Genomic DNA, 15,992 nt, shown 5'->3' on the forward strand with positions numbered 1-15,992 from the left:
GCGGCAACTACGTGGTCCACGGTGCAGTTCGGACTACGCCCTGGCCCTTTTCTGTTTCAAAGTGTACTTGCAGTTTTACGCACGTTTTCGGCACCGCACCGACGTCGAGCTACCAGTAGAGTTTCAACGCGGTACATGGCACGAGCGTTCGCAACAGCGCGCTTCCAAGCGCTTTTTTTCTGGCGCGCGGCGCGTCCCTTCCAAAACGTTTCGCGACTAATCCGCTAGGGCAGGGCGCATGCGCCGTCGCGCCGTGAAAGAGGCGGATTCCATGGCAGTCAAAAAGTACCACCAACGTGACTTTGTTCTTCCGCGCTTTCTCTTTTAGCTTGGCTCCTCTTTCTTTTTCCACTCCTTGCTCGGTGACTTCACATCGATGTCGTATTCGTAAACGCAACTTTCTTCTCCGGTGACGGACCTTTGCAAGAACTCATTGCTGCCGTCTCAAGTTTTGCAATCAATGCAACATTCTTTTCGTCGCAACATCTTGCTGCAGGCGTCAGCAGTTAACTTCGGCACCATCTTGGCGTAAAGTGAACCTTTGTTCACTTCGAAATTTTCAGTCGAAATCCGATGAACGAATGACTTTCCCATGCCAAATGCTTCTGCTATCTTATAACAGTTATTCGGCGGGCACTGCAGCATCAGCGGACGCACACGATCGATGTTCGCACGCGGTGGAGGGGCGCCCTGATCTTGAATTTTCCTTACTTATATTATTATCATAAGCAGCGGAAGCAGCTTATTTTATGTCTACTGCAGGGCGAAGGCCTCTCCCTGCGATCTCCAATGGCCTCTGTCCTGTGCCAACCGATTCCAACTAGCGCCTGCGGATTTCCTAATTTCATTCCCCACCTTGTCTTCTGCCGTCCTCGACTGTGTTTCCCTTCTTTTGGTACCCTTTCTGTAACCCTAATGGTCCAACGGTTATCTAACCTGCGCATAACGTGACCTGCCCAGCTTCATTTCTTTCTCTTAATGCCAATTAGAATATCGGCTATACCCGTTTGCTCTCTGATCCACAGCGCTCTCTTCCTGTCTCTTAAGGTTACGCCTAACATTCTCCGTTGCATCGCTCTTTATGCGGTCCTTAATTTGTTTTCGAGCTTCTTTGTCAGTTTCTGCCCCGTATGTCAGCACCGGTAGAATGATTGATTGTACACCTTTCTTTTCAATGATAATGGTAAGCTTCCAGTCAGGATCTGACAATGTCTACCGATTGCGCTCCAACCCATTTTTCTTCTGTAAATTTCCTTCTCATGATCAGGGTCCCCTGTGAGTAATTGACCTAGGTAAACGTACTCCTTCACAGACTGTGTGGCTGACTAGCGATCCTGAACTCTTGTTTTCTTGCCCGGCTATTGATGGCCTTCCCGAAAACGCGAACCTAGTCGAACAGTTATTTCCTTTAGGATATCCTTTCCATTGTCCTCTTGCACCATTCTTGCCAAATTTCACAAGAAATTTGATATTGATCCTTTGTTGCACAAAAGTGCACGCATACAACGCTGCCTTCTCATACTGCAGTCCGGCTCGTACTAGAAGCCAGCGGGTTCTTTCGAGTGGAGAGGGCGAGAGAGAGCGACGCCGCTACACTTTCTTTTCTTTTCTCTCTCTCTCTTTCGCTGACTCACTGCACGAATTTTTGGGACGTACCTCGTAATGCAGTATTGCACGAACGCCCTTCCAAGCACATAGAAAGGACGATAAGTCAGCACATGTGCCGCAGGCATGTTCGAAACGTGTTCACACAGACATGCAAATACCTGGTAACTGACGACTACCTGAACATCGTTGTAAGCTACTGGGAAACGTCGTCCTTGCAGGTCGAGGGGTACCTTTCTCCATTAAATCCTTGAACGTGCTCATTTCTCACGCAGATATAACTCGGCCGAGCACGTGTGCGTGCGTGCTCGCGGAGGTGCACCCATAAAGCAACTTGTGTCTGTGCGCAGGCGATGGAGCTGAACCGAGGCAACCGGTTCGAGGAGGAGATCAAGCAGGAGCAGCTGGAGCGAAAGATCGAAGAAGAAGAGCGCAAGAAGCGGCAGGCTGCTTTCATGGAGAAGGCAAACTTCTTCAAGAACGCCGCCGCCACGTAGCGAGGGTGCGCCACAGGTGGGTGGCGCGCCCGTAATACGGGGCCCCTATGTGAGCTGGATGACATCGCGAAATGATCCCAGCAGCCGGCCGTCCCGGTGGCCGTAGCTCGACTGACGGCGTCGCAGCGTGCACGCAGACGGCGTCCGGGTGGCAGGCATAGGCATTCGCCGGCCGCGCATCTTCGCAGCACTCGCGGGGCGAATCAAGCGAAGCCCGGGGACAGCGAGCGAGACAGCCACAGCCACACACAAACACACAAACACACAAACACACACACACACACACACACACACACACACACACACACACACACACACACACACACACACACACACACACACACACGTACGTACGTCGATTTCGCCGCCGTGTACTTAACTCTGTCCCCGTGCACGGGGAAAATAGGCGTTTCTTGTTGGTTACACCAGATTATATTTTTCTAAAGGAACTACTGCACTCACTATTTTTCGTAATACATAAACAAAAAGCACAATGAATGCGACTTTCACGCATGTCAGTTTTATTAACGAGATGCATGCCATATAAAGAAAGATATAAATTGCCAGATTCAAGATTATGGGACAAAACTGAACAAAGTTTGTAAAAACACGTTTGTATCTACTAAGAAAAATATGTAACAAAAATGATGAAATATGCAAAATGTATTGCCTTCTAATAATCACTGTCATCGACAAAAATCTAAATGTTTCATTGAACAGGTATTTCACTATAAAACTAAGTGCAAGTGCCGGGCTGCGGCCGCCGATATTGCGGGCTGGCTTGCGTCGACGTCGCTCTCAAAGTCCGATGAAAAGGCAGCATCATCAAAGTCGCAGCTGCTCGATCACTCGACAAAATCAATCGCGAGATCTGCGATCTTTGGAAGCGCGCGCGCCGCTCCCGGAGGCGGCCATTTTCGCTTTTTGCTTTGACGATCGCGAAACATCCTAGTGCGTTAAAGAATTAATGCCTGGCGGGGAAAAAGCAAACTGCTTAGCAAACAATACATATAGTTCCAGTGGCGTAGCCAGAAATTTCGTTCGGGGGGGGCTCACATTGCAGCTCGGCCTCCTCTTAAGAGGAAAAATTAGGTCGGATTCTCCTATCTAAATACACGTAGAAGGAAAATTCGTTTTTCTCGGCAACCACTGCACCAAATTTGATTATATTTGTTGCATTTAAAAGAAAAACTTACATTCTAGTGCCTGCTTGTTTCGAATTTTCGATTTATGTCGTCAATATTTTATTGAAAAGTGGCACAAATCGAAAAGTTTCAGAAAACGAAAGAATTAAGTTTAGAAATCTGTAAATCAGCAATGAAAATTGATATCACAATTCCGTGAATTGCACATAATAGTACGTCTACAGCGGATAAAACTGATATGTTACACATGAGTCTCAAGAAATTAAGTATTATGGAAATACGGCTCATGCAGAACCCTTGTACACAACATAACCAATTCAGGTAAGATACAAATAGACATATCGAATTTGTCCGCTTTGAATGGTGTAGTGGGTGCCGTGTACAGAACTGCGATATCTGTTCTTGATGCAGAGCTCTTAATTTGTAAACTTCGTCCTATTTCTTTTCGAAGTTTCGAATTTTTCAAAATATTTCAAACAAAGTTCCGGCCCTAAATCGAAATTCCGCTTCCAACAGACACTAGAATTTAACTTACTCTCTCAGATGCAACAAATTTCAATAAAAGCGATTCAGGAGTTATCTCAGAAAAGCGTTTCTGCGTTTTACATGTATCTGAATAGGCCGCGTTGGAGTTGCGCCCAAGCTAAGCTTCCTCTTAAATAACTTGCCTAGGGATCAAATACATGAATAATAACCTCATTGCCATTGCCAAAGATGCTGCAAACGAATTTTTGAACGCTACGCACTGTCAATACAAGCGAAATACGTATTTTTTCATAAAATATTATATTCGTATGCGCCAAAAATCGTGCCCAACGTAACTGATGTCAATGCTTCCATGTTTTTGTCTATTTAATAATACAGAAAATATCACATGAACTTTAGAACTACATCAGTTCGAAATCAGCAAAGCAGTGCATGTCGCTGATATGAAAAATGTAAAGGCCATGAAATGAACAAGTTGAGGACAAATATGTTAATGAAACTTTGTCATTCAAGGTCCTTGTTTACATCCTTGTACATATGCAACGGCCAGTAAAAAATCTCAATGACACCGTCATTTGTTCCAATGTATTACGTAGAAACATCTATCACCGGTCGTGTATCGTGAGTAATTGCACCGAAATTATACTGGCAGCAGAGAGCACGTATCAGAAGCAGGAGTTCTGCAGAGTATACGAGGGCGAGTCAAATGAAAGTGAGCCAATGCAAATATATGACAAACGGGGTACTTTATTTAAAATAGCCTCCATGAGAATTTGGACATTTAGACATTTCTCTCATTCATTAACGAGTCGCGTAATTCCCGTCTCATAAAGCTCCTTGGGTACCTGCTTCAAAACATCTGCAACTGACTTTCACGTCATCGTCCGAGACGAATCTGGTTCCCATGAGCTGTTTTTTCGGTTGCCCCAAAATGTGGAAGTCGCAAGGCGACAGATCTGAGTTGTATGGCAGATATTGCAGCATTTACCACTTGAACTTCGCCAGTTTTATATTAACCACATCAGCGACTTGGAGATGGGCATTGTCGTGGAACAAGATGAACCCATTCGTCAATTTTTCATGTAGTTTGTTCTTGACTGCGACACGCAGGCGATCCGGCGTTTCACAATATCGTAAACAAGTGATAGTCTCTCAAGATTCAGTAAATTCTATCAGTAATGGCTCCTGACGATCGAAAAATAAAAGTCAACACCTTTCCGGCGGAAATGGTGGCCTTTGCTTTCTTTGGGGGGTGGTGAATTCAAGTGTTTCCATTGTAAGCTTTGCCGTCGTGTTTCAGGCTCGTAGTACATGGTTCGTCCTCGATCACACTTGCAGACAAGAAATCGTCACCCTTATTGTAATACCGGATCAGATGAGTAAAGGCAGCGCCGAACTTCTCCGTATTCTGGCGGAGATTTAAAATCTTGGGCATCCATTGCGCACACAAGAGCCGATAACCGAGATGTTCATGAATTATGGCGTCAACGGTGACGGTGAACCGAACCGTGACTGATGTTCACACGCTCTGCCAGTTCATCGATGCTTATCCTCCGTTCTTGTGTCATCAGCTCATCAACCTTTGAAATTTTGTTAGGGGTGATTGCACGATGACTTAGTCCCAGTCTGGGATCGTCTTTGCAACTTTCACGTCCTTCTTTGAACCGTTTGTTCTAACGCTTCACAGTGGCCAATGAAATTCAATGTTCAACGTACACGGCAGCCATACGGCGATTAATTTCTTTTTGGGAAACACCTTCACCTGTCAAAAACGTCACGGCACCACGCTGCTCAACTTCTGCAGCGTCCACTACGTCACGCAACCATGTTCAACCAAGTTTATGAGCGCATTAACGAACATTTACGCTCACACCTGTGTGCCACTTTTGTAAATGAGAGATGCCTGCGTGCTACGCGCAGGCCTTGCAGATAATGAACAGAACCATCATTGCGCGGGGTGGGTAGGCTCACTTTCATTTGACTCGCCCTCGTACATTAGAAATGCGAAGATACAATGGAATATACAAATGCTAAGATGCAGCTTGATAAAGGGCAAAAAATTGCCACAGGAAACAAAGTTCACTGCACGTATACACAATACCTCGCAGCAAGATATCTAAACATACGTATAAGTTTCCAATAAATCTACGTATCTAAGAAAAAGTCATGGTACATAATGGGTCAAACAAGCCAAATAAACATGTTGCGCAATCACAGATTCACAGAATCCTATATCCCGCCCCAATTCCATCCACGAGCTCCCCCCGATGTATCACGCGCGACGGAAGGCGCGGCGCGCTTGCTCCCCGCTTTTCTCCTTTGCGCACGCAAGACTGAGCCACCATCATCGGCTCACCCATCCCCCCCCCCCCCACACGCTTTCACTCGCACATACAGCATGCGGCGCGCGGTCACGATGTTATCGCCCTTAGACTTTATGCGGAACATGAGGGCGACGGCGACGGCAGGAATGCGCCTAGAGTCTCCATTTAATTGCTATCGCAGTAATGTAATGAGCATCCGGCAGCTGAAGCGTCCCATGGTCCATTACTTTCCGCAAAGGAAGTAACAAAATAGAACTTTCACCATGCGACAATTCGCTGCGCCGCAACATTTTTTTATTTCCTTTTGTGGGGCGGGGGAACCGTAACGAAAAAAAAAAAATACGCAAGGGAAAGTATGTTGGTGACAATCGAATGCCCACTTTGGGCAACTAATGTGGCTATTAAAGGAATATCGAAGAAAACACGAGACGCTTGGTTCACGAAGAGCCATGTGAATACTGCTCGGTATCCTACACTGGCGAGACAAGACTTTCTGGAGAGGTTGCGCTCAAGCGAACGCGGTGCAATCCGTCGAGTCCCCACATTGATGGCGGTGAGCGACCATTGTTTCTTTTTCTCGTCTGCTAGCTAGAAAGCGTCCAAAAACTCTGCACTCCGATAATGCACTCGGCCAGAGAAAACCGAAGGCGCACAGAAGTGCGCCGCGCGGTGGTCGGGGCAACACGAGAAAAACGCATGCGCTCTGGCTGGCTCTGGCAGCCCCCGGGTAGGGGAGCGAGAACAACAAAATTGAAGAGGCTCAACGTGGTCTTCGTAATTAAAAGTCGTAGTAGAAAAAATAAATAAGAACGTAGTTACCTTGGCTGGCTTTAGTGTCTTCACTGGATGCTTTGGCGCAGGTGACAAAAAAAAAATTGATATTTTTTATGTGACATGACGGCACGAATGAACTACCACAACGCTTCGTCTCATCGGGCCTCGCTGCGGGCTTTGTCAACTTGTCTGATTGTGCGTTGATTTGGCTAGTCTCGTTGTATGGCCCGATGTGCGACTTCGGAAAAGTTAATGCACCTTTGGCGTCAAATATTTATGGGAACATTAAACTTAAAGAGTTACGCAATTGAAAATTTAAAGCACACGTTTGGAAATATCAATGCACCTTTCAGATCAAAAGTTTATGAGAACTTTATGCACATAAAGTTTCGGAATTGACATCCACGCGCTCCGTAGATTCCATGATAGAGTGTAGATTCCGCAGCCTCCGCGAGATGCCGCGGCGAGCCCGTTCGCCATCAAAACGCCCTTGAAACTTTGTGCTCGGATGGGGCTGCTTGCGTTATGTGACTCCCGGTGCATGGGCGTTGCCGCGAAATCCAGCCCGAGTTCGCAATTTTTGCGGTGAGATGGCTTTTTGAGCATGAAAAATACGTTCTAGACAAAATCCAGAATGATTTTCTGCGCCGGGAGTTGCTTTGGTCGGCGGTGCATGGACAGCGCGAAAAAATTTCGGGGGGGGGGGGGGGCTGAAGCCCCATAAGCCCCCCCCCCCCCCCCCCCTGGCTACGCCCCTGTATAGTTCTCCTCCTTCACGTCCGATAGCGCAATGTGTCCGTGAGCGGCGGGGAAGGTGTTGAAAGCGGCGTTTCAACCCATCGTTAGCGGGCTAACGAAGCCCAATGGGCGCGGTACAAACAAACACGCACGTATGCCTTAGTTTCACTCACGTTAGCGCAAAGTCGTGCAAGTTCTCGTGCACTATGCCGAGAAGTTCGGGACAGTTGACCAGCTATACGGGGTGTCCCACATAACTTGAACCAAACATTCAAAATATGCAAGTGCCACGTAGCTGGACATAGCCAAGGTAATGTTGTTTGCCGTTGCTCGGAGATACTCAGATTATCTTTTGCATTCCGTATAATGAGATAATTAGGCTTAATTAATAAATCATCTTATCAAATATTACAGTTAGATGAAAAGTGTCAATGAGAAAATTGTTGAGCAACATGAAACACTCCCGGTACAACTTTCTGCTGCTCGATACATTCTTGATAAAAGTGTTTTGCCGAGCGTGAAAGAAGCCTGCGAAAACAGGCGAAGTGCCTCGACCAGCCAGTCGCGACTCCCCATAGTCGCTCGCGCTTAGCGAACTTCTGCAGACCACAGCACGAGTTCAATCGCTACTATGGTAGGACACAACTTTAAAAAAAAGAGGAAAAAACAGCAGTTGGCAACCGACAAAATCGTCGCCATGCGACGATTTCAAAATGGCGTAGTACTTGATGCCTCCGGGGCGTCTGCTATTCTTGAAGAATCTTTTCATCGGCGGAAGTGATGAGGTGTGCAACAGACATTGACAAAGTGTATGGAGTCTGAGCATTTCTCTGAGCATTTCTCTCTTCGAAAATCCGTGATACAGTTCATTTCACTGCTTACCCCATTTTACTCATGAAACTTCACTGCCAACTGAAGTGAAACTTCACAATAAATAGTTGCAGTAAAGCAAGCGTTTTATTTCAGTTCAATAAAGAATTATGCTTTCACCATTCCGCTATAATAGACGAGTGAACACGTACAAAACTACACGCTTATAATTTTATTTTTGTGGTTACCGCCTAATTTGGGTAACAGGGAATGTTTGAATCACGAATTGTTTGCAGCGTCGCGGAGGAACAGTGGCTGGCGGTTAGACTTGAGTTGTATGCGACTATAGGGTTACTGTACACAATGCTATATGCGTCAACACTACCAGGTACCCGCACCTCTAAAGCGACACGCGATCATCCTCTTATTCAAAGCTGAAAGAAAGACCAGATGGATCGCGACTACCATTGACTACACCCTTTCCCTAAAATGAGGTTCCGTCAATGGAACATCAGTGCACGTGGGACGCTGCTTCGTAGGCAGCACTCTTGCTTTAATGCATTATGAATAACAAACTGTGACGGTGGTATACTGAAGTCGCCGGACACAAGTTCCAAGTACAACAGTCGAGCGATTCTTTTAGCAGTATATACCACGCGAGCGTCGACTGGCCACCAGTGCCAGTGACTGAAGCAAGCCGCGAGACCGGGCTAGTTGGTATTCCATATATAACCAGCGCAAGAGCAGACACAGAACACAAGAAGCGACAGGGACAATTGCGCTGACTTCCAACTGCCGTTTATGAGAAGAAAGCATGAACATATAACCTCGTGCACATGAGCAGAACCACATGTATTTGTGCAAGTTGTCAGGCCTACTACAAACCTTAGAGAAAAAAGTTCACCGACGATTACGATACTCACTAATGCGAATTTTGAGAGCAGCAGTTAAGGCGTTTTGAATTCGCGATATATTGTGGCAAATATTTCGATTCTGAACGACCGGGTCCTCTCGGCGGCGGCGCTGAGCTTCTGCCCAGGCTAGAGTTACTGTATATATGCTACCTTTGGTAGCATATATACAGTAATTTTAGCTCGGGCAGCCAGTTTAGCAGCTGCGGCGGACGAAGCATTTCCACCGGTTGCGCCGCTCACTGTTCAGAAAGAACTGGCCGACACTATTTTGTATTATGATTATATTGTCACGTGGTAGTGGCAGTGAAGAACGACACAGTGTCAAAACTGTGAGTTACAAATTTAACTCTTTATTGGGCGAACCTGTGTCCAGCAAAACAAGTCAGGATGTCTACCAAGTTGACATTTCAAAGTTCTCTGATTTTTCCAGGTTTTTCCTGAGCACCTTTGCGAAATTCCCTGAATGAGCCAGAACTTTGTTTTATGTCAAGACAGGCTGGACACCACGTTGCCCGATGCTGCCACTCTCTAGTAAGCATGTTGAAACAAAAAAAAAAAATGACTTAATCCAGTTTGAATAGTAAGGATTAATATATATTGTCACGTGGTGGTGACGTTAAGAACACAGTAGCAATACTGTGATAGACAAAACTAACTTTTATTGGGCGAACCTGTGCCCACAAAACAGGCTACACTTATAGCACAACGATAGCGGCGAACACGGTCGGCGATCGTCGAAAATCTGATCAGCGGTTCAAGCGCGTCGGCTTTTATACACAATCGTCGAATGTTCCAGACTAATCGTTGGCACCCGCGTGCCTTCCATAAAGTTCTACATCATTCGCGTCAGGCGAATAAATCAGATAACACAACGTTCGGCAACAACAGACTGCGGATAGAAGCATCGATAACTTTCCAGAAACTTCGGATACATTCAAGCGCGTCCCGCGCTGTGCGATACGATTTCTTAGGCGGTGAAACCTGGTCGCCCGATAAATATAAATACACGTGTCAATACCCCCCTCTTAAAAAGCATCGTCCCGATGCTACAAAGAGAGCGAAACACAAAGGGACACTTATTAAACATAACAAAACAACGAAAAGAAATAAAGTCCAAAGGTCAGTTACGCGAAGTGCCAAAGTTCGTCAACGCTGGTGGTACGGCTTGAGCCGCACAACGTGGACAATTTCAGGTCGTGAGCGGCGCCGCTGTGACAGCGAAATGCCGTCTGGCACGACCTCGTAGTCCAGTGCACCAATACGTCGGATGATCTTGTACGGTCCAAAATAGCGACGCAAAAGCTTCTCGCTCAGTCCTCGTCGGCGTATAGGGGTCCAAACCCAAACACGGTCACCGGGCTGGTACTCAACAAAGCGTCGTCGGAGGTTGTAGTGTCGGCTGTCGGTCCTCTGCTGGTTCTTTATCCGCAGGCGGGCGAGCTGTGGGGCTTCTTCGGCGCGCTGGAGATAGCTAGCGACGTCGAGATTTTCCTCGTCAGTGACGTGGGGCAGCATGGCGTCGAGCGTCGTCGTCGGATTCCTGCCGTAAACCAGCTTAAACGGCGTGATCTGTGTTGTTTCTTGCACCGCCGTGTTGTAAGCGAATGTTAGGTACGGCAGGACCGCATCCCACGTCTTGTGTTCGACGTCCACGTACATCGCTAGCATGTCGGCGAGGGTCTTATTCAGCCGCTCCGTAAGACCATTCGTCTGCGGGTGGTAGGCCGTTGTCCTCCTGTGCCTTGTCTGACTGTAGTTCAGAATGGCTTGGGTGAGCTCCGCTGTAAAGGCCGTTCCTCTGTCGGTGATGAGGACTTCTGGGGTACCATGTCGCAGCAGGATGTTTTCGACAAAGAATTTTGCCACTTCGGCTGCGCTACCTTTCGGCAGTGCTTTAGTTTCAGCGAAGCGGGTGAGGTAGTCCGTCGCCACGACGATCCATTTATTTCCGGTTGTTGACGTCGGAAAGGGTCCCAACAAGTCCATCCCGATCTGCTGGAATGGTCGGCAAGGAGGCTCGATTGGCTGTAGTAATCCGGCTGGCCTTGTCGGCGGTGTCTTGCGTCGCTGACAGTCTCGGCATGTTCTGACATAACGGGCGACGTCGGCGGTCAGGTGCGGCCAATAATACTTTTCTTGTATCCTTGATAGTGTCCGGGAAAATCCTAGGTGTCCAGCGGTCGGATCGTCATGTAGGGCGTGCAATACTTCTGGACGAAGTCCTGACGGGACAACAAGAAGGTAGTTGGCGCGGACTGGGGAGAAGTTCTTCTTCACGAGTAGATTGTTTTGAAGCGTGAAGGAAGATAATCCGCGCTTAAATGCCCTGGGGACAACGTCGGTGTGCCCTTCCAAATATTCGACGAGGCCTTTTATCTCCGCGTCTGCCCGTTGCTGTGCAGCGAAGTCTTCCGCGCTTATCATTCCGAGGAAGGCGTCGTCATTCTCGTCGTCTTGCGGCGGCGGGTCAATGGGGGCGCGTGATAAGCAATCGGCATCGGAGTGTTTTCGTCCGGACTTGTAGGTGACAGTGATGTCGTATTCTTGTAGTCTGAGGCTCCACCGCGCGAGTCGTCCTGAAGGATCCTTTATATTCGCTAGCCAACACAACGCGTGATGGTCACTGACGACTTTGAATGGCCTGCCATAAAGATAAGGGCGAAATTTAGCTGTAGCCGAAACGATGGCGAGGCATTCCTTTTCGGTCGTAGAATAGTTGCCTTCCGCTTTTGACAGCGACCGGCTAGCGTAGGCTATCACCTGTTCGACTCCGTTTCTCCTCTGGACTAGAACGGCACCGAGGCCTAGGCTACTGGCGTCAGTATGGATTTCTGTATCGGCGTACTCGTCGAAGTGCGCAAGTACCGGCGGCGACTGCATGCGTCGTTTGAGTTCTTCAAATGCGTCGGCCTGCGGTGTTTCCCACTTGAACTCGACATCACATTTCGTTAGATGTGTTAGCGGCTCCGCGATGCGTGAAAAGTCCTCGACAAAGCGCCTATAGTAGGCACACATGCCAAGGAACCTACGCACTGCCTTCTTGTTGATGGGTTGCGGTAACTGTGCGATTGCAGCTGTCTTTTGCGGGTCTGGACGGACACCAGATTTGCTGATTACGTGGCCTAGGAACAGAAGCTCATCATAAGCGAAGCGGCATTTTTCCGGCTTCGGAGTAAGCCCTGACGACTTGATGGCTTCAAGTACTGTCGCAAGCCGCTTGAGGTGATCGTCGAAATTCCCGGCGAAGACGACGACGTCATCCAAGTAAACGAGACAGGTCTGCCACTTCAGTCCTGCTAATACTGTGTCCATGACGCGCTGGAACGTTGCAGGTGCCGAACACAGTCCGAATGGCATAACCTTGAACTCGTAGAGGCCGTCTGGCGTGATGAAGGCGGTCTTTCGCTTTTCGTCGACCTCTATTTGCCAGTAGCCAGACTTGAGGTCCATCGATGAGAAGTATTTAGCATTGCAGAGCCGATCCAATGCGTCGTCTATCCGTGGGAGGGGGTATACGTCTTTCTTCGTGATTTTGTTCAATCGACGATAATCGACGCAGAAACGTAGGGTTCCGTCCTTTTTCTTCACTAAAACAACTGGAGACGCCCACGGGCTTTTCGACGGCTGGATGATGTCGTCGCGCAGCATTTCGTCGACTTGGTGTCTTATAGCTTCGCGTTCTCGCGTCGAAACTCGGTAAGGGCTCTGGCGGAGTGGTCGAGCGCACTCTTCTGTTATTATGCGATGCTTTGCGACTGGGGTTTGTCGAATCCTCGATGACGTCGAATAGCAGTCTTTGTATCGTCGAAGCAGACTTCTGAGCTGTTGCTTCTTAATCACGGGGAGACTTGGATTTATGTCGAAGTCTGGCTCGGGAACTGCGGTCGTCGGGGTAGATGCAACAGAATCCGAGAGGACAAACGCATCGCTGGTTTCCTGAAATTCCTCGATGTATGCGATCGTCGTGCCCTTGTTGATGTGCTTGAATTCCTGGCTGAAGTTTGTCAGCAACACCATCGTGTTTCCTCCGTGCAGTCGAGCGATCCCTCTTGCGACGCAAATTTCACGGTCGAGCAGTAGACGTTGGTCGCCTTCGATGACGCCTTCTACGTCAACGGGTGTTTCAGGGCCGACCGAAATGACAATGCTGGAGCGAGGTGGGATGCTCACTTGATCTTCGAGCACCCTCAAGGCGTGGTGACTACGAGGGCTCTCCGGCGATATCGCTTCATCTTCCGACAGCGTTATTGACTTCGACTTCAGGTCGATGATTGCGCCGTGTTGGTTCAGGAAGTCCATGCCGAGTATGACGTCTCGTGAACACTGTTGGAGGATAACGAAGGTGGCAGGGTAAGTCCGGTCATGAACGGTAATTCTTGCCGTGCAGACTCCAGACGGCGTGATGAGGTGTCCTCCAGCGGTTCGAATTTGAGGGCCTTCCCACGTAGTCTTAACTTTCTTCAACTGGGCGGCGATGTGTCCACTCATGACGGAGTAATCAGCCCCTGTGTCGACTAAGGCAGTGACTGCGTGTCCGTCGAGAAGCACGTCGAGGTCGGTGGTTCTTTGTCTGGCGTTGCAGTTAGGTCGTGGCGTCGGATCACGGCTGCGTCGTGTTGAACTGAAGTTGGAACGTCGCGTCGTCAAGTCGTCGTTCGTCGGTGTAGTCTTGCCTTCCTGACTTCGTCGGGACGGCGGCGTGTCGTTGTTATGTCGTCGAGATCGTTTCGTCGTCGTCTTCGTCGGCGGCGGAGGATCTTCGTCAGTTCGACGAACAGCAACCGCACCTCCATCGGTTGCTGCTTTTAGTTTTCCGGATATGGGCTCGCTGACCGGCCCCGGGCTGGGCCAGTGTATGGTCGGCGCTGCGGCGACAGGTAGCGGCCTGGTGATGGCGAACGGGACGGCCGTCGAGGGCTCCACTGAGTAGCGGCGAGGTAATCGGCGATGTCACGTGGGCGCTCGCCAAGCTGTGGACGCGGCGCGTTGACGGCGAAACCTCGCAGTCCCATCTCCCGGTACGGACATCGTCGGTAGACGTGACCCGCTTCTCCGCAGTGGTAGCAGAGCGGGCGGTGGTCAGGAGCACGCCAGATGTCCGTCTTCCTCGCGTAGGTGCGCTGGGCGACGGGTGGTCGTGCTGGCGGCGGCGGACGACTAAACTGTGGCGTGACAGGGCCCTGGCGTGGTCGCGGAGGGGGTCCTTGACGGCGTGCGACGGCGGCGTAGGTCATCGCTTGCGGCTCACGCTGCGGCGATTCAGGGGCTACTCCAAGTTGTTGTTGGAGTTCCTCACGCACGGCGTCGGCAATCGAAGCCACTTGAGGCTGTGATGATGGGAACAGCTTTTGTAGCTCCTCCCGCACGACAGCTCGGATAGTCTCGCGTAGGTCGTCGGCGGCCAGTGACTGAACTCCGGCGATGTTTGTCGAGGTCGCGCGGCGGTCGAATTGCCGGTTTCGCATCTCGAGTGTCTTCTCGATGCTGGTGGCCTCGTGAAGAAACTCGTCGACGGTCTTCGGTGGGCTTCGTACCATTCCGGCAAAAAGTTCCTCCTTCACACCACGCATCAGCAGGCGCACTTTCTTCTCCTCGGGCATTTCAGGGTCGGCGTGGCGGAAGAGACGGCTAATTTCTTCCGTGTAGATCGCGGTCGTCTCATTAGGTAGCTGCACCCGGGTTTCCAATAGCGCTTGGGCTCGTTCTCGGCGTACGACGCTTGCGAATGTCTTCAGGAAGCTGCTTCGGAAAAGTTCCCAGGTCGTTAGGGTGGCTTCTCGGTTCTCGAACCACGTCCTGGCCGCGTCTTCCAATGCGAAGAAGACATATCGCAGTTTGTCGTCGCTGTTCCAGTTGTTAAACGTTGCGACTCTCTCGTACGTCTCAAGCCAGCCTTCCGGGTCCTCGAAAGTTGAACCACGGAACGTCGGAGGCTCCCTGGGGTGCTGTAGCACGATGGGCGATGCCGGGGCTGCCATTGGGGTGGACTTGGTGGCAATCTTTCTGGTCGTCTCAGGCAAAAGTCCGTGCTCCGGGAGCAGTTGTTGAAGACGGCGGCTTGCTCGATGGTCCGGGACTGCGTTGGTGTTGTCTTTGCGTTCCGGGCTTGGATCACGGCTTGTCGGGGGCGTCCGGTACATGGACCAAAAGCACCTCCACCAGATGTCACGTGGTGGTGACGTTAAGAACACAGTAGCAATACTGTGATAGACAAAACTAACTTTTATTGGGCGAACCTGTGCCCACAAAACAGGCTACACTTATAGCACAACGATAGCGGCGAACACGGTCGGCGATCGTCGAAAATCTGATCAGCGGTTCAAGCGCGTCGGCTTTTATACACAATCGTCGAATGTTCCAGACTAATCGTTGGCACCCGCGTGCCTTCCATAAAGTTCTACATCATTCGCGTCAGGCGAATAAATCAGATAACACAACGTTCGGCAACAACAGACTGCGGATAGAAGCATCGATAACTTTCCAGAAACTTCGGATACATTCAAGCGCGTCCCGCGCTGTGCGATACGATTTCTTAGGCGGTGAAACCTGGTCGCCCGATAAATATAAATACACGTGTCAATATATTATTTAAAAAGAAAACAGAAGGAAGGTGTTAGTAAAATGCACAGCGATAAAAATGGTAAAACCCATTCCAAATTGAGCCGAACATTTTCAAATACGAATGAAAGGGAGATGCAT

General features: G+C 49.3%; 1 protein-coding gene across 1 annotated transcript in view; it reads left to right on the top strand.

Moving 5' to 3' along the window:
- Swip-1 (EF-hand domain-containing protein D2 homolog Swip-1) overlaps positions 1–15,992 on the top strand; it is a 91,709-nt gene that overhangs the window by 66,874 nt on the left and 8,843 nt on the right. The window contains exon 4 of the mRNA XM_065435334.2: positions 1,956–2,118. Coding sequence (XP_065291406.1) covers positions 1,956–2,102 — 147 coding nt within the window. The 3' untranslated portion in view covers positions 2,103–2,118. The remainder of the gene's footprint in view (positions 1–1,955; positions 2,119–15,992) is intronic.

The sequence above is a fragment of the Dermacentor albipictus genome, chromosome 2 (assembly GCF_038994185.2).
Source record: "Dermacentor albipictus isolate Rhodes 1998 colony chromosome 2, USDA_Dalb.pri_finalv2, whole genome shotgun sequence".
Lineage (NCBI taxonomy): Eukaryota > Metazoa > Arthropoda > Arachnida > Ixodida > Ixodidae > Dermacentor > Dermacentor albipictus.